Consider the following 19584-nt stretch of genomic DNA (forward strand, 5'->3'; position numbering starts at 1 on the left):
AAGATCTTGGCCAGATCCTCAGCTGATGTAAATCAATGTAGCTCCATTGTCAATTTTCTTTCCTGTACATATTGATGAAAATGCTCACAACTGTGTAATTTGCCTGTGGATGTGAGCACCTGGGATATATACCATTGGTTTCCTTTCTTGTAGTAGCACATCCCTAAATCCTCAATGAACACCTGAATTGTTAACCCTTTAGTTATATCACAGTATGCCAATATGCTTGCACTAGTAGGTTAACTGATTCATTTTGATGAAGATAATTCCTGTTAATCATCTTTCTTTAGGAGAACTCTTGGTGGGACCAAGATTTTCCACAAATAGTGGTAGAAACTGGGCAAGGTGATTTGCCATCTCCAATATATTCCCACGTAAGCATGATTCTCAGGTAGCTTCACCTCAGAAATTGATGCCACTTTTTTGCACTGTTGGTCTTGATAAACTCCTCAGACAAAGTAGTCAATATACTGTAATTCTGCTGGTCTTATGATGCATTTATTCAGATTTCACTTGAAACCTTTTCCCTAGATCTCTGGAGCATGGCATGAAGATTGACTTTACACATCAATATATTATCCACAATGCCTGCAAGTGCGCCAAGCCTGGCTTAGACTCATAGGGTGAAATCCTGGCTCCACTGAAGTTAATGGGAATTTTGCTATTTACTTCAGTGGAACCAGGATTTCACCAACAGATTTTAAGGCCAGAATGAACCATTGTGATCAGCTGGTGTGACCTCCTGCATAACACAGGCCATAAAACTTCACTAAATGATTCTTGTATCATACCCATAACCACTGGTAAAACTAGAACGTATCTTTTGGACAGACATCCAATCTTAGTGTAAAGACTTCAAGTGATGGTGATGCTACCAAATCCCTGCATGTTGCTCGAATGGTTAATTACCCTCACCGTTAAAGAAATTGTGTCCTATTGCTAGTCTATCTAGCTTCAGCCTCCAGCCACCAGATCTAATTATGCCTTTTTCTGCAAGATTTAAGTTACCTCTGAATCCTTTCTTTAAACAATTTAATAGATTGAGCTTTTTTAGGTTCTCATTGTTAGGTATTTGCTCTTGTGGCCACTGCATTACACTGGAAGTTCATGTTGAGTTGGTTATCCATCAGGACTCCTAAGCCCCTTTGTAAAATACAGTCCCCATCCTGTAAGAGTGCTATATGTTCGTTGTTTCCAGAAGTATGACCTTGCATTTGACTGTATTAAAAAGTATATTGTTGAAGTACAACTTATCAAGTGATCTGCATCAGTGTTTCTCAACTTTTTTGATATCAGGGATCAGCTTGCTGTCTTCCTAAACCAGCGGTCTCTAATCTTTTTACGCACAAGATCACTTTTTGAATTTAAGTGCAACCCAGGATCTACCCCGTCCCTTCCCCGCTCACTCCATCCTCCCTCTCTCCATCGCTTGCTCTCCCCCACCCTCACTCACTTGCACCAGGCTGTGGCAGAGGGTTGGGTTTCAGGAGGGGGTGAGGGCTCGGGGCCGGGGCTGAGGGATTCAGAGTGTGGGAGGGGACTTGGGACTGAGTGTGGGACGGGGTTGAGGTGCAGGAAGGAGTGAGGGATGCAAGCTCTGGGAGGGGGCTCAGGGCTGGAGCAGGGACTTGGGGTGCAGGAGGAGGTATGGGGTGCGGGCTCCTGCCAGGTGGCACTTACCTCCGGCGGCTCCCAGTTGGTGGTGCAGCGGGGCTGCTGCTAAAGCAGAAGAGGCCAATTCATCCCTGCGACCCCTGTGTGTGTGTGTGTGTGTGTGGGGGGGGGCCCTGGCTCCGCATGCTGCTCTTACCTGCCAGCACCACCCCTGCAGCTCCCATTGGCTGCAGTTTCCCGTTCCCAGTAAATGAGAGCTGCGAGGGTGGTGCTTGCAGGCAGGAGAAGCACATGGAGAGCTCTGCCCCTTCTACCACTGGGGCTGCGGGGGGCATGCTGGCCACTTCTGGGAGTGCCATGGGAGTGCGCCACCAGAGATTGCGACCGACTGGGACAGTCTCCAGGATCGACCAGTCGATCGCGATCAACCGATTGGTGACCACTGTCCTAAACTGTATCAGGGACATCTCAGGGACTATTGCCAGTTCATGGACCAGCCGTTGAGATACACTGATCTAGATCACTTTGTACAACTGACCCGTCCTTATTAATCTCTCTACCATTTTTTGTGTGTTATCTGCTCATTTGCCAACAATTTTATATTTTCTTCCAATTCGTTGATAAAGATGTTGGCTAGCACTGGGATCTCACTAGAAGCACCCCAGTTGGATGATGACTCCACATTTAGTTACTTTTTGAGATCTGTCAGCCCTTTTTAATACATTTAATATATGCTGCATTGATTTTTTTTTTTTTTAAGTGAGTGGTGCAAAGTACTAAGTCAAATGTCTTTAAAGAAGTCTAAATATATTATGTCAACACAGTTCCCAAAGAGTAAGCTATTGCATCTGTACCTCCTCTCTCTTGTGGGTATTAAATATGATTAGCATTCACCTTGCTTTTGTCCAGTCTTATGTGGCATAGAAATATTGAAAAGCTGTAGGGCTGGGATCTGCACTCGATCCCTCACTCCCGTTGAGGAAAAAGGATTGTCCCCTCCAATCATCCTGTGCATGTCCTCTACATCCATCTCTTGTATTCAGGTATTGATAGCCATGGTATCGCACCCAATTTAATAATGCAACTTCTACGCTTTCATCCAGTTGAATGAGACTTTACAAAATAACGTCTCGTCCAACTGATGAGAAAAAATGTTAAAAAAAATAAAAAGGGGGGGAGGTGGCAGGCTCATGTACTAGGACCTGAAGGACTAGATACCGCGGTATGATGAGTGCCTTCCACACCCCTTGAGTATCTCCCAAATCGTTTCAGAGGTGGCCGCTTACCATATAAGATAGTACACTGGACTCCTGCAACTGATTCTGCATAAACTTCAGGGCTGTGAGGCCCCCCTGATGGCAGCACTGCAGAGGCCGATGTCAGCAAAACTTACTAACGCTTACTTGAGGGCCAGCCGTTGTCCTTTTAATGCCTGCGGGGCGGTTCCCCTGAGCCTGAGGCTCCTGCGGGGCAAGCCAGGGCAGCAACCCTTGCACGGTGGCCTTGCCAGGGGATCCACGGGGTGGGAACAGGTGGGATTCCCCCTCCCCTCCAACCCTCTGCGGAGGCAGGGACTGGCCGGAGACGTGGCCCGCAGCCCGGCGAGGGGCCGCAGGCTGCAGCCAGCCCCGCCCGCCCACGTGCGCTACCACCCCCCCGCGTTAACTCTTTGCGGACGGGGCCCGAGCCGGGACCAAGGAAGCCAGCGGGGGGCGGCGCCCTCCCGGCTCCTGGGAAGCGGCCCGTCAGCAAACAGCCTGCGCACGCAGCGAAGCGCCAGCAGGGCCGCTGCGGCAGGCCGCTGTTCCGCCGGCCCCTGTCACGTGACGGGGGGGGGGGCAAGGGCCGCTCCCAGAGCGGCCTCGGCGGGTTGGGGCATGCGCAGAGCGGTTGTCGCTGCCGCGGCTAGTGCTGCTGCTCGCGCTGGGCACGGCCAGTCTCTATGGGGAGAACATGGCTCCCTTCCCCGACGAGGTGGATGTCTTCACGGCTCCGCACTGGCGGATGAAGCAGCTGGTCGGGCTCTACTGCGACAAGGTACCGGGCGGGAGGAGCGGGGAGTCCGCGGCCGGAGCGGGGTGGGACCTACACGCCCCCTGGGGAGGATTTACTGACTGCGCAGCTGTCGCCGCCCCTCCCCCCGGGATAGGGCAGGGACACGCGGCCCTCGCGGGCTGCCGAGCCCCTCGCTCCGGCTCGCTTCCCAGGCGGCGGCGGCCGCCGCTGCTCCTTGCGCCAGCCCCGCGAGCACGGCAACTTCCGCCTGCCCCAGCACAAGTAACTGCGTCTGCTTCCCGCCCGCTCCTCCTCCTCCTCCTCCTCCTCCCGGCAGCAGGGCTGTCCTGCCCTCGGGGGGCGACCTCCCCCGCCTCTGCTCTCTCCTCCCCAGCGTGCGCTTCCCGAAAGCCCCCAGCAAGTCTCTGCTCATTTTTCCCAGCCGGGAAGAACGGAGCTTTCCCTGGCGCCTCTCTCGTTTTATAAGAGGAGGGAGTCACACGTACCAGGGTTCCGATTTTGGAGTTGGGGCTACAGGGCCGTGTGCGGGTATCAGTGTCCCATGCGAGGACCCCCTGCAGGATTAGGATCTATTTGTGACATGTCTATGAAGTGCATTTCTCAAAGATTAAAAAGGCTCACTGTTTACACTGGAAAGCTTGCAATTTTATAAATCTGAGGTTCCCAAACTGGTCTGCCAACCCAGGGGTGGCCTGCAGAGCAGCTGCTGGCATCGCTTGCTGGTGATGTTGACTCTTCTCATTTGAAGCTGCAAAACTTCATTGACGGTCACTTTAAGAATACATTAAATACTTTCTTAATGTTAAAAGAAAAGGAGTACTTGTGGCACCTTAGAGACTAACAAATTTATGCAAGGCACTGAATTTAGCGGTATAGAGTGGAAATCTGTCAACTTCATGAAATTAAATTTGTTAGTCTCTAAGGTGCCACAAGTACTCCTTTTCTTTTTGTGAATACAGACTAACACGGCTGCTACTCTGAAACCTTTCTTAATGTTGTTTCCCTGCGTAAGTAATCTCTCTAGTTTCCACGGCCATATTATGTGGTCACAATTGATCTGCCTGTTGTGAGAGGCCAGTCTGGTGGTCTGTACTATTGCAGGTACAGGCAGTGTGGAGGGAGGGGGTTTGTGAGACAATCTCTTAAATGTTCTCCATGCTATGAAAAAGTTTGAGAACCCCCTTCTGGAAAACACAGCCTTTGAGTACTGTTGACGTGGGCCTTAACACTCTTTTTTATTGGTCTTGGAATGTTCACACAATGTTATTAATGTACTTGTTTGTTCAAGATTTCTACAAAGTTTTTACTAAATTAATCAGACTGTCCTAAAAGCAAGCTGTAGTGATGCTGAACTGGTTGGACAGGAGTGTAGGTTATCAAATATTGAGAGAATCTTGAATTCAACTGTCCTCTCTTGTGTGAGTTTATTTTCTAATTTTCCAACATTTTCATGCAATAAACCGAGGCCCAACTTTCACAAAATACGTATGGAGAGCAAATCTGGATTAACCATTTTAAATGTTAGAAGAGAAGGAAGATATGTAAGATTGTGTCCTGTTAGCCACATTTCAGCTGTTTCTTTATCTGAACTCAACCTCTGACCTTTGTATTTACGATCAGTCATGTTGGCTAGATAGTGGAAAAGTTCCTAGCTACTCAGAATTGTTTTTTGACTTCTGCTCTTATGAGGTTACAGATCTTTGTTAATCAGATCAAGTAAGGCTTTGCTGTATGGATTATTCATAATTATTCTCAGGTTGTCTTTCATGTTCTACCAATCATGTCAATTTTGATTCTTTTAGTTCTTTCACTAATATTTGTTTACATTATACGTTAACCTGTACATTTTTAAATCTGTCTGGAGGAGCACATTAAAGGAAAGATGCTTTGATCATTTCTTTACATTGAGGGCAGTTTATTAAGTTAGTGTCTTTACTTTTTGTTCTTGCAACATAATCACGGGTTAATCTTTGCCGAATCTTGAGGTGAAAAATGCTCCTGACTGAAACTGAAATTGAAATGCTGCTGGAAGACTTGGATCAGGGATTTTCATGATTAAATTGTGGCTACCTTTTTGTGGCAACAGAAGCATTGAAAATATTTCGCTATTAAGGTTATCAAAATAATCAACATTCTGATCTTCTATGTCAAAAGACAATTTTGTTGAATGACACACTTGATTGTGAAGAAACTGATTTTTTTTCTGCACTTAAGATAAGCCCAAATCATTTCTATCTAGCTGTGCAACACCTCTTAACAATATTTGCATTTTACTTTAGAAAAATTCTTTCCATTATTTTAGTTCTCACTCATTTCATTTCCTTTCATTTCATTCAACTGTAGTCATGTTGAGTCAGAAACTCATGCAGTGATGTTTGGTGGTGATTAAACTCTAAGCAACAGAATACAGTGTTGATCAGGAGCTTTCACATTTAACTGGTTTTAGAATGAGAAACAACCACCAAGCAAATTCAACGCTACTAAGACAGAAAAATAAGATGAGTTAACTATATAGAATGATGTTTATATAAAACCACATTATTAGATGTCCTGCAGTTCTTACAGAAGATTCTAGATTTAAGTAAATCAGGCCTCCTTACAATTCACAACTTCATTTGTTATCCCTTCTTCAACACCCCAAGACTGTTGAATCCACTCACTAGCCATGTCCCTTACCATTCTCAGTGACTACATTCATTCCTTTTCCCATCTTGGTTTCTGGACCGTTCTAAAACTTCTAATTATGTTTATTAGAAAATAACACTGATTTCATCATTTCTCTTTGATCTCTTTAGAATATTTTCATTCATACATGAAAATTGCAGCCAGTTTCTAATATAAAAACCTTTCAAATGTGTTGTGTTCCCCTGTAAATCAGAGGTCTGGAACATGGAAGAAACTAGCGAATCTACTATAATCAGTGTTTCAGAGTAGCAGCCATGTTAGTCTGTATCTGCAAAAAGAAAAGGAGGACTTGTGGCTCTAAGGTACCACAAGTCCTCCTTTTCTTTTTACTGTACTCAGTGTTTCAGACTCAACCCCTTCCCTGTCTCCTCACAACCCTGTCTCCTTCCACCCTCAAATCCTCCTAAGCAGCAACTGGTACTTCAGCTCTCTTCTCCCCCTCCTTCCAAAACTGTCTAGCAGCAAAAAATGTTCTCACCTCTTTAGATCCCTTTTTCCTCCCCACTCAACCTTTTTTATCCATCCAGCCCATCTGCAGCAGTCTCTTGTTTTCTCCTATAGTCACTCAACATTTCATTTTCCTCCTGCCTTTTGCCTTCCCTGGCTCTAGCCTCAGCAGCTTCTCCTTCTTCCAGCTTCATTCCCAGCAGTTATAGCTTTAGCAGAGCCTCCCTTCTTCCATAATCACCCTACTTCCAGTAGTAATGGCCTCATCGTGATCTATGCTTCTGCTCCCAGTAGTAGGAGGAGGAGAGAAGAGAAGCTGCAGTCCTCTAAAAGCAGGAGGGTATAATTAGTGTCTTGCAGTATTTATTCAGGTATTATGCAATTATCCCACAGCACCTGCATAATCTCGGCAAAGTAAACCCTGACTTTAACAAATTGAAATAACTCATTAGAGTATCTTTGTTTTCAGTATGTTTTTGCAGTTAGTGTCTCCCAAAATGGGGGATTAAGCAAAAGTGGGGTATTTTCACAATGTCCCCTTTCAACATGACTGACTATCTTGGAGACCTACATTAGGGAATTGTCTGACAAAGGGAGCCAGAAACATTCCTGCAGCTTCTGTAATGGTGAGTCACCATAGCAGTGGAAACATGCCCTGGTACTGCTTTCTTTTCACCCCGGTCCTCATCCTTCATACACATTTGATATAGAGACTAAAAGCTTTGTCTATAAATTATTAGATCTGTTAGTTACTAGTGTAGTTCCCCCAGTGAAACTATAATGTAGACAAAGATAAGGCATCACAGTGGTAAAAATAACTGAGCCATATGTTCACTATAGTTTCCGCTGTTAGAGCGGCACCTATTGAGAATTAGGCCTTTGCAAAATCCTTCTGCAGACACATCCTAATAGTCTCTCATGCTACTGAGAGAGGTACAAACATGAAACCAGAATGAGTTGCTGTGCTGGATTTTCAGTGCAAGACTGCAGCCAGTTGATAGTTACTTTGCTTTGGGTAGTTCTGCCCAACAGCTGCATTGGCAAATGATGCAAAATATCCTAGAAAATCAGCAGACTTACTGAAATGTTTGTTTCCATCTCTGCTGTGCTCCACCCAATCTTTGCAATTATCTGCATGATCATCAGCCCTTCTAAAACAAAATTGTTGTTTGCCTTAATCTTTATTTGTTCAAATGTCCTGGCTTTTTATTAAACTTTACTAAAGCCTTTAATGGAATCGCAGAGGAATTGATAATTTTATGTGCGAGAGATGATAGCCTTGTATCTATTAAGTTACAGGCTGTGAGATTGTGAGTTCTATTTAGAGTTCTGTCATGGACTTGGGACAAATTCTGTCCCGCATATCACAACATGCATAACGGAGGATGGGCTGCTTTGACTTATGGTGGCTTGTTGCACCTGAATAGTTGGGAGCATTAGGTGCATTAGCCGGTTCTCTTACCATTCATCTGGCACCCCTGTGCTTGGGGATGGAGAGGTAATATGCTTTCTTAGCGCTCCAGTTATTTCTGATGACTAGTTAAAGTGGCTTTGCAGCCCCTAGAAGTTGAGCTACTGTAAAGATTCCACCATGGAGCCCTGAATCAGACCCTTGATGTGTGACCTCGAGCCTTGTCCTTATTCTGATCCTCAGTTTCTTCATCTGTAAAATGGAAATAGTATTTAGCCACTGCACAAGGGAGTTGTGAGGATAAATTCACTAATGCCTGTAAAGTGCTTTGAATTACTTGGTGTTACACACACATTCTAGTGTTATATAAAATTAGAACATTGGGAATTATTGAATATGTTAAAAGGATAGTTGATAGTCTAATGACTTCTAAGATTTAAGATACTATTCTACTATGAGAAATAGTATGTTAAAATTAGGCTTGGTAGAATTTGATTTTGATGCATAGCTGTTGGTAAACATCGATTTCAGCTGACACAAACAACCCAGAAACAACCTCCCCAAACAATTCATAACGGTGGGCGTACCTGCGGATTGGGTGGCGTTGGCCATGGAAGGAGCCCTCTGTTGCCTTGCTGTCACAGGAGTGAGGGAACAGGGCCATTACAGTGGAGTTGAAGAGGGCTCCCTGCATGGCTGTGGGGCAGGCACAAGGTACTGGGGAGGCTGCAGTTCTCCTGGCCTAGCGGGGCAGAGACTTCTGGCCAGGATTGTGCAAGGAAGAGTCCTTGTTATCCCTGGCCACAGAGGAGACCACCTCGCTGCTGAATAGCTTTGGCCATCGGCAGGAGTCATTTAGTAGCAGGGTGGCTTCCATGCAGCTGGGGATTTGTCCTCCTATTCACTCATTCAGCTGTGCCCTGCCAAGGCCCCAGCCTTCCTCACACCTTGTGCCTGGAGGGAATCTGTATCACCTGCCCTGTAGCCTTGAAAGAACCACTCTGCAGTTCCGCTGTCATGGCCCCACTCATTCATTCATTAGCCATGAGTGTGGGAGCTGTCCCTGGGCAGGAAAAGTTTAGCATTGGTATGGCCTCCCCCTGGCCAGGACTCGTCATCCTCCTTCAAGTCCTGATTTGGGGGTCTGTGCTCATGGCCAGAACAACTGCAGCCTCCCCTGCACCTTGTGCCCTGGTGTCTTGGCCCCTTGGCTGCACAGGGAGTCCCCTGCTGCCCCATTGTCAGCACTGCCCTAACCCTGATCCCAACCCTACCCCCCACAACTGTAAAAATAAATATAGTTAAAAACAGAAAAAGATAAAAATAATCTAAATTAGAAAAAAAAATCAAGCTCTGCCAAGACAAATACAATTCTAGTTTATTCATAACTGCTTCCTAGTTGTATCAAAGCTGTATCTGCCTATGGTGACTAAAATACGCTTTTACTATTTTTTTAAAATCATGTTAAGCTTTCTGAGCCAACAAGCATAGTCAGAGTAGCTGGAATCCATTCTTTCTCAGTCATTGGCAGTATAGTTATTTACTAAGTTTCAGTTGCAGAGCTAATCAGTTATATCTGTAAAAATTACTAAGAGCAAATGTATTGAGCTCCCTGGGTGTCAATGGGGGCATTATTTGGTCTATTGAAAACTTTAATTGTGGTGATACGTGCAAAGGAAAGAACACAACCTTAACTTCCAGATTCCAGGCTGAGTTTGCATGTCTACTGGTTAGTTCAGAAGTAAAAACATTTTTTTTCCTAAAACTACTTCATATGAAAATTCAGACAAGAAAACAGTGTCTTATGATGCAATCTTTAGTCACTTTTCACACTTCAGCTGCACTTTACATAATTCTATTCTGGGATAGAACAAAATTTATGGGATAATAAAGTAATCTGCCCATCTCTTTCCTTCATATTTTTACTGTTTTACCTGATCAACTACCAACTAGAAGATCTTTTCCTTTTAAGATCAAAGCAATGTGTCTGTGTCTAGATAATATGACCTACCCAGTGTAGGCTTTGGGAGTGTTGTAATAAATTGCATGACAAGTATTATTTGGTGATAGAAAAACAAGCTTTTTCTTCTTCCCCTCCCCTTCCTGCTGTTGGGATTGGAAATAATAGATCTAAGGATATGTCTACGTTATGGATACTGTACTGGCAAAGCAATGCTCGCATAGCCCAGTAGTGTAAGTGCAGCCTCTGCCTGCAGAAGTAGTTTTTCTGTTGCTGTGGGAACATCACCTCTCCAAAAGTTAGCTACATTGACAGAAGCACTTGGCAGTAAAGTGGCATAATTAAGTTGATTGGGGTGGGTTTTTTTCACTCCCCGATTGATGTAGCTGTGCAGATATAATTTTCAAGGGTACAGTGGGCTAGGTTTATGCTTAAACTTTAGATCGACCTAGTTACGTCATTTAGGTATGTGAAAAATTCACGCTCTTGAATGCCATGGTTAAGCTGACGTAACCTCCAGTGTAGATGAGGCTAGGTCGACAGAAGGGCTGGCCTACGCTGAAAACTTACATCAGTATAGCTGTGTGTCTCAGGACTGTGAAAAATCTACACCCCCCTCAGAGATATAGCTATGTCTACCTAACCCCTGGTATAGACAGTGCTAGGTCAATAGACAAATTGTTCTGTGGACCTAGCTAACACCTCTCGGGGAGGTGGATTAGCTACAGTAATGGGAGAATCTTACTCCTGGAGGAATTGTGTGCCAATAAAATTTAAAAATTCTGTGCATAATATTTTAAAATTCTGCATATTTAGTCAAATAACACTATATAATCACACCAGTTTCAAATTGATAATTTATTTCAAAATACCTGTCCAGGTATGTTTGTAACAATGTAGACGACAAAAAAGATTCCGGAAATGATTTTTGACACACATTCCTTACTAGGCATATTAATACAGAACTTTGAGTAATAATTCATTTAAACTACAATACAGAAACATGTTTCTTGCACCATCTGAGAAGCAGTGCAGAGATTTGGGGGAGTCAGGGCTAACAGAGGAGCTGAAGGAGAGGGAAGTAATTGCTGGGAGTCTGGGTGTGAACTTAGAGGGTTGTTGGGTGGGAGAGAGAAGTAGGGGGGGGACTGTTAGAGAGCCTCCCCCATGCAGACCCTGGCCGACCCGTAGCCCTCTCATTCAGTCAGACACGTATCCCTGTCCCCACGTGTCCCTGCACCCCTACTTAGGCACTCCTCCCTCCCGCTCTGTGGCTTTGCACTCCCGTCACTGTCCCCATGTGGCCCTGTACCCCTGCTCATTCAGCCTGCCCCCCCCAGCCTGTCTGAACTCCAGTCTGACACCCCTCCCAGTAGCCTCATGGGCCCTATGCTGTCCATCCCCTCATATTCTGTGCCTCCTGATATGGCCCCATAGGCAGAGTGATGTGAGGAATGCAGCCTCTTCTCTTCCCTATCCGCAGTTCGGGCTGCTCTTGCCAGGGAGCAGCTGCTCTCTGTTCTGGTGCCACAGCAGATCCTGGTCGGTGAAAGGCATAACTACAGCACTTCTCCAGCTGAATGTATTTTCTGCTGGGGTGGGAGGGGAGAGAATCTGTGTGGGACATGAATTCTGTGCAAACGCAGTGGCACAGAATTCCCCCGGGAGTAGAATCTCTCCTGTTGTTGTAGTGAGTGTCTACATTGAGGCATTACAGTGGCACAACTGAAATACAGCAGCTATGCTTCTCTTGGAGTTTAAGTGTGGACATACCTCTGGTTACCACTGCTCAGGGATGTTGATTACCTACATTGATGGAAGGAAATCTCTCTGTCAGTACAGGAAGCATCTACACCATGGGCACTACTAGTTAAAGTTGCTGCTATGCCACTGTAGTACCCAACACTCCTACAGCATTGTGAATCGACCTGTGTACTTATCTGGCCTCCATCACTATATCTGAATGCCTCTCAAATCTTAGATATGTACATGGTATTTATCCTTAACAACATCCTTGTAAGGTAGGGAAGTGCTGTTGTTCCTATTTTACAGATGGGGGAACTGAGGCACAGATACTAAATGACTTGCTCAAAGGAATTCTGGGGCAGAGTCGGAAACTGAACGTAGATTTCCTCAGCTACCATCCTAGTCCAATGCCTCAACCACAGGACCATCCTTCCTCTGTGGTGAGCTTATGCCATCACTACTACCTTTTACTAACACGACACCCAGAGTATGAAATTGACTAGACTGTCTTCGTCGTCCAAGATGAATGAAATGTTGAAAGTGTAAGGAAAATCCTCGTTATTTAAGAATCCACTTCTTAAATTCAGGTAGTGCTAGAGGAATAGGGAAGGGAAAATTTTAAAATGAGTTCAGTGCTTTTTCAGTTTGGAGTGCTATACTCCTTTATCTAAGAGAAGAGTGGTTATTCGAGAGAGCTCAAGAAGAAGAGGCAGGAACTGATAAATTCTAATCCTGGCTCTGCCACTGACTTGCTGCGTAGCCTTGTACTTGATCTCACACCTTCCCCTCTGTAAAACAGGGATAATAATTCTTTACACTGGGATGCTACTAGGATTATCTTAATTGTCCAGAGTCTTGATATGTAGAGTGCTACATGCATTTTAATTATTGATCTTACCGGCATTGTTTTGCATTGAATCATCCTCCTTCCAAGTGCCAAAAAAAGGTGTGGTGGCTATATTGTAAGGAGAAACGTAGCAGTTTTCTTACAAAAGAAAGTTTGTGTGCTAAAGGTCTTTGTTTGGTCTTGCCTTTTTGTCTGTTGTATTTATATAGTCTTTGGATTATGCCCATCTTCTCCCAACCTTATCCTGAGATTGACTTTGACATCTAAATGAACTAGATGTCTTTTTGATGACTGGTTTGGAGAAATACAAAGGTTTTTAGGGGTTTTGTCTCCTATCCTGTGTACTGTCAGTTTTTGAACTGAAAAACTGGGATATGTCTATACTGCAGCTAGGAGTAAGCCTCCCAGTCCAGGTAGATGGACTCGCATGAATGTGCAGTGTTCCCTCTAATTTTTCCCTCGCATGTGCGGAATGAATTTTGTTTTGTGCACCAATATGGAGGTCATATGTCATACATCACCTCTATATTGGTGCACATAATAAAATTCATGTGGCGGGGATGGGACCGAGGGGTTCGGAGTGTGGTAGGGGACTCAGGGCTGGGGCAGAGGGTTGGGGTTTGGGGGGGTTCAGACTCCGGCTGGGGGTGCGGGGCCCTGGGGTGGGGCTGGGGATCAGGGCTTTGGGGTGCAGGTGGCTCCAGGGCTACAGCGGGGAAAGAAGACCTTCCTCCCCGGCTCTCTCCCTGCAGCAGCACCTGGGTTGTGGGGGAGAGGTTTCTCTTCCCACTGTCACGGGATAGGTGCCGCTCTCCTGGCTGCAGCAGGTCCATGGGTGGACTGGGTTGGGTTGGGGTCAAGGGAGGGACGCCTCTTCCCCCCTCCGGTCGCGGCAAGTCCAGGGCTGGGTTGGGGCCAGGGGAGGGGTGCCTCTTGCTGCGGCCAGTCCGGGGCGGGGGGGAGGAGCATCTCTCCCTGCCACAGCCTTGAGCACCTGCGCAGCATGTAATAGGCTGCTGTGTGACCACGCAGCTTAGTGGGAACTTAGATGTGCAGCCTGGGGGATCTCAAATCTTTGCAAAGGGTAAAAGATGGTATTGTATGTCTAGTCCATGGCCAGAGTGAAAAGTCCTGAGACTACCCTGGACTGAAAGAAATACTGCAGTAGACAGGGAGACTGATACCCTCCATCCCCTAATCTCAGAATTTTTCTAAAGAGAAGGGTTTCTAGGAGCCAAGATCTCATTTTTATTTGATTTGGGGCAGCCACCTTGTAATAATGTGGAATGAAATGTATATGTTTCTGGTGTACATATTTGTCCTTAATCTGTTCAGCTAAAATATATTAAAAGAAGTTTAACTTTATGCTGTTGACTACTTCTGTTGAGGTTAGGTAAACTTCGAATATGTGACAGAATCATTGCGCTCATTTCCACACTAAGAATGTAATACAGTGAAGAGTACGCTGACGTGCAGTTGCATAACTAGTCAGGCACTCAACAAGTTTCACTTGCATCACTAGTGGTTGCCAAGAAAGTGACAATAGGGCACTGGAAACTAGAAACACATGCGTACCATTTTTACAGAATTTGAATTGCCTTTATTAAATTATGGGAAAGATTGCATACATGAGAAATACTATTAGTTTAGGTGTGACAGTATCATCATTATTGTTGTACATGTAGGCTCCCCGTACCTATTTCTCATGATTAAGTAAATTTAAAATATTTCTGTTGTTGCTCTTTTCCCCTGAAAAGTCTTGATATTTTGTTGTTGGTGTCGTGCAGGGATATTTGCCCAAGTCACATGCTGGATAATATATTAAATCTAAATAAAACTTTATGCAGCATTATGATTGCATTTCCTTTTATGAATGTAAAATATTCAGTGTTATGACTCGCATAGCAATTCTAACACAACGTATAAGATATTTAGTATGTTACACTGCTATGTTATACAGAGTTTCAGGCTAACTTTTTTGGTTTGATAGCCATTAACCCACCAGAAATCTTAACTGTCATCTCTAAATATTTGGTGTTACAAGCTTCAAGTCCTTCCAAATTATCACATACTGACTACCCAGAGGAATAAAAGCTCTTTCTGAAGTAGATTCAAAGGACGAGGATGCTGAAGCCTCATCGGTGAGGTCTGGGGCAAATATTAGATGAAGGGCATAGATCAGTTTCCTGGCTGTTAGGTAAGGAAAAAGTGTAGGGATTTCTGCCAGGAATACTGGCCCAGAGCCCTGGCTGATGGCTTATATTGGTCTCTGGCTGATAGGTGTCTGATGTCCACACTGGTTGATTGAAGGGAGAAGAAACTTTGTCGTCTTTTTTGTTGCTCCAAGGGAGAGTCAGGCTCAGATACTCTTCCTTGTGCCTAGCAGCCAGGAGGGTATATCTACCCATCTCTCAGCTTTTTTTCTTTTTTCTTCATGGAAAGTAGCTCCCATGAATAACTCCATTGCTTGTCTCTGTAACTATTCATAGCTTTCGAAGGGGATAGCAGTGTGTGTTTTTGTTGACAGTTTTATTGCTTCCTATAGGGTTTTGAATAGCAGCAGTGGTACTGACCAGTCGATTAATTTCGTTGTGCACTTGGGAAAACTGAGATAAATGTCTACATTTTACATGAACAATCTTTTAAAGACTAGAACGTGTAGTTTTTATTAATTGAAAACTTAAACTGAAAAAAAAATGGACTTAGTTTCCATAATTTACTAGGGAAAGCTTTCAACTTGCCACTTACAAGTACAGTCCCCCTCTGCTCCTGTCTCTTGGTTTATTTAGGATTACGGTTGTCTAAAAGAATCAGTGTATTTCTTGCATCCAGTATATGAGGATGGAAGATATTAAAATAAAAATGCAAATGTCCTGAATGTTTAATAATACTTCCTTCATTAAAAGTTTTTTTTTATCAAAATGTTGTCATTGTTAGGATGACCTTAACCGTTCGTTTCCAGACTCCACAGGATTTATACTCTTTTTTTTTTTTTTTAATTTTTTTTATTTTTATTTTTCCCTTTAAATATAATTTTGAATGTGCTGTCTTTCTTGCTCACTTTGCTAAAACTGAAAATTGTTATTTTAAGGGATTTTCCTACTATAGAGTTTATTCCAAGGTTCTCAAACTTCATTGCACTGCAACTCCTTTCTGACAACAAAAATTGCCAGAAAGGGGGGACCGAAGCCTGAGGCTGCTCAAGCCCTGCCGCCCTAAGACCATCCCTAACAGGTGTTTTTCCAGCTTGCTCTTAAAAATCCCCAATGATAGAGATTCCACAACCTCCCTAGGCAATTTATTCCGGTGCTTAACCACTCTGACAGTTAGGAAGTTTTTCCTAATGTCCAACCTAAACCGCCCTGCCTGCAATTTAAGCCCATTGCTTCTTGGCGTATCCTCTGAGGTTAAGAACAACAATTTTTCTCCTTCCTTCTTGTAACAACCTTTTATGTACTTGAAAACTGTTATCATGTCCCCTCTCAGTCTTCTCTTTTCCAGACTAAACAAACCCAATTTTTTCCATCTTCCCTCATAGGTCATGTTTTCTAGGCCTTTAATCATTTTTGTTGCTCTTCTCTGGACTTTCTCGAATTTGTCCACATCTTTCCTGAAATGTGGCGCCCAGAACTAGACACAATACTTGAGTTGAGGCCTAATCAGTGTGGAGTAGAGCGGAAGAATTACTTCTTGTGTCTTGCTTACAATACTCCTGCTAATACATTCCAGAATGATGTTTGCTTTTTTTGCAACAGGGTTACACTGTTGACTCATATTTAGCTTGTGATCCACTATGATCCACAGATCCCTTTCCACAGTACTCCTTCGTAGGCAGTCATTTCCCATTTTGAATGTGTGCAACTGCTTGTTCCTTCCTAAGTGGAGTACTTTGCATTTGTCCTTATTGAATTTCATCCTATTTACTTCAGACCATTTCTCCAATTTGTCCAGATCATTTTGAATTTTAATCCTATCCTCCAAAGCACTTGCAGCCCCTCCGAGCTTGGTATCATCTGCAAACTTTATAAGTGTACTCTCTCTGCCATTACCTAAATCATTGATGAAGATATTGAACAGAATCAGACCCAGAACTGATCCCTGCGGTACCCCATTTGTTACACCCTTCCAGCATGACTGTGAATCACTGATGATTACTCTCTGGGAACAATTTTCCAACCAGTTATACACCTACCTTATAGTAACTCCATCTAGGTTGTATTTCCCTAATTTGTTTATGAGAAAGTCATGCCAGACAGTATCAAAAGCCTTACTAAAGTCAAGATCTATCACTCTTTCCCCCCTGCCCCCCCTCCAGCTTGTTACCCTGTCAAAGAAAGCTATCAGGTTGTTTTGACACGATTCTTGACAAATCCATGCTGACTGTTATCACCTTCTAGGTGTTTGCAAATTGATTGGTTAATTATTTGCTCCATTATATGATTCAGCTTCTTTAGTTTAGGTCAGGGTGGCCAGCCTGTGGCTCCGGAGCCACATGCAGCTCTTCAGAAGTTAATATGTGGCTCCTTGTATAGGCACTGACTCCGGAGCTGGAGCTACAGGTGCCAATTTTCCAAGGTGCTGGGGGGTGCTCACTGTTCAACCCCTCACTCTGCCACAAGCCCTGCCCCCACTCCACCCCTTCCCGCACCCTCCCCTGAGCTGCCGTTCCTTCGCTCCCCCATCCCCCGCCCTAGAGCCTCTTGCATGCCATGAAATAGCTGATCGGGAGGGAGCGGGAGGCACTGATTGGCAGGGCTGGCAGCTAGTGGGAGGCTCTGGGAGCGGGCAGGGAATAGCTGATGCGGGGGGGCGCTACTGACTTATTACTGTAGCTCTTTGGCAATGTACATTGGTAAATTCTGGCTCCTTCTCAGGCTCAGGTTGGCCACTCCTGGTTTTGGTGTATCAGTATCATATTATGTAATGGGTTATTTACACACTGAATTTAAAGCTGGGATGAGGAACAAACAGTGCATATGAGTAGAGCCCTACCAAATTCACGGTTTGGCTCCTGACCCAAAAAGATGTGTGTGTGGGGGGAATTGGGTCACAAGATTATTTTGGCGGGGGAGGGTGTTGCAGTACTGCTACTCTTACGTCTGCACCGCTGCTGGCGGCAGTGCTGCCTTCAGAGCTGGGCAGCTGGAGAGCAGCGGCTGCTGGCTGGGTTTCCAGCCCTGAAGGCAGAGCTGCTGCTGCCAGCAGCAGTGCAGAAGTAAGGATGGCATGATACGGTATTGCTACCTTTACTTCTGCGCTGCTGCCTCCGGACCTGGGCCCTCAGTCAGCAGCTGCCACTCTCCGCTGCCCAGCTCTGAAGGCAGCAGCGCAGAAGTAAGGGTGGAATGGTATGGTATTACTATCCTTACTTCTGTGCTGCTGCTGGCAGGGCGTTGCCTTCAGAGCTGGGTGCCTGACCAACAGTCACTGCTCTCCAGTTGCCTAGCTCTGAAGGTAGTGCAGAAATAAGGGTGGCAATACTGTGCCCCACCCTCCCCAAATAACCTTGCAATCCCCCTGCAACTCCCTTTTGGGTCGGGACCCCTAATTTGAGAAACAGTGGTCCCCCCGAAATCTGTATAGTATTGGGTAAAAGCATACAAAAGACCAGATTTCACGGTGGGAGACGCATTTTTCATGGCCATGAATTTGGTAGGGCCCTACGTATGAGAAATGGGAGTTGCATATACTACTTCAGATGCTAACTTGACTTGCAAGTACTTAAAAAAAAAAAAAATCCAGAGGGAAAATTAGCCTCTTTCTTCTAGCTTTCCAAGACCAACTTCGCCAACAACAATGATTTTCGGGCTCTTCTGCAATCACTGTATGCCACGTTCAAGGAATTTAAAATGCACGAGCAGATCGAAAATGAATACATCATTGGCTTACTTCAGCAGCGCAGTCGGACTGTGTATAACGTTCACTCGGACAACAAACTCTCAGAGATGCTTAGTCTCTTTGAGAAAGGGCTGAAGAATGTGAAGGTAAGCTTCCAAAAATAGGCTAAAGGAAATACTTCTTTAGCTTTTAATTGTGTAATAAGGGAAACTTGCTAAGAGTAGTCATTAGTCTGATACTTCATTTATTTGATGAGAAACTTTAGAAAACAAAGAATTAGATTATACTCGGGCTTTCAAGCATGTTACTACAGCTTTATGGTCTCAGTAAGCAGAAACTGCAGTGCAAGTTTCATTATTTTGGCATAGCTGTTAAATGCATCTTTTTCTCTGATTTTTATATATATATATATATATAACTTGAACATAAATTATAAAAAGAAAAGGAGTACTTGTGGCACCTTAGAGACTAACAAATTTATTTGAGCATAAGCTTTCGTGAGCTACAGTTCACTTCATCGGATGCTGTAGCTCACGAAAGCTTATGCTCAAATAAATTTGTTAGTCTCTAAGGTGCCACAAGTACTCCTTTTCTTTTTGCAAATACAGACTAACACCGCTGCTACTCTGAAACCCATAAATTATAAAGATTGTTACAATTAAATATAAAGAAAGATATCTATATATTAGCCAGATAAAAGATTAAAATGCTACAAAGCAAAAATGCAAAGGGCACAATATTTTTGTGCCCAAAAAGTATAGTTATGAACATAGAGGAAAGCCTAGAAGATTACTAGTAAGTATTATCTAGGAGAAATTTTGGAGACTTTCTTTGAAATCATAAAATTCAAACCTGAAATTTTTAAAATGAGATTAATTTAAGAGCTATGTTACGTGATTAAATATGCACTTCAATTTCTGCTTACTGACACTATAAATCTTTTCATAACATGCCCCAAAAGCCTGAGTACTCTAATTCTTTGTTTTCTAAAGATATATACACATCTCTTGTATGGAGATA

At 44.2% G+C, this 19584-nt stretch overlaps 1 protein-coding gene across 2 annotated transcripts in view; it reads left to right on the top strand.

Annotated features, from left to right (window-relative positions):
- The first annotated feature begins 3077 nt into the window (after positions 1-3077).
- FBXL5 (F-box and leucine rich repeat protein 5) overlaps positions 3078-19584 on the top strand; it is a 55228-nt gene continuing 38721 nt past the window's right edge. The window contains exons 1-2 of one of the 2 annotated variants that reach the window (XM_038400730.2): positions 3078-3651; positions 18495-18710. In XM_038400730.2, coding sequence (XP_038256658.1) covers positions 3568-3651; positions 18495-18710 — 300 coding nt within the window. In that variant the 5' untranslated portion in view covers positions 3078-3567. Of the gene's footprint in view, positions 3652-17048; positions 17071-18494; positions 18711-19584 lie in introns of those variants that run through there. The other variant, XM_043514121.1, reaches the window with a different exon arrangement.

Source organism: Dermochelys coriacea, chromosome 4 (assembly GCF_009764565.3).
Source record: "Dermochelys coriacea isolate rDerCor1 chromosome 4, rDerCor1.pri.v4, whole genome shotgun sequence".
NCBI lineage: Eukaryota > Metazoa > Chordata > Testudines > Dermochelyidae > Dermochelys > Dermochelys coriacea.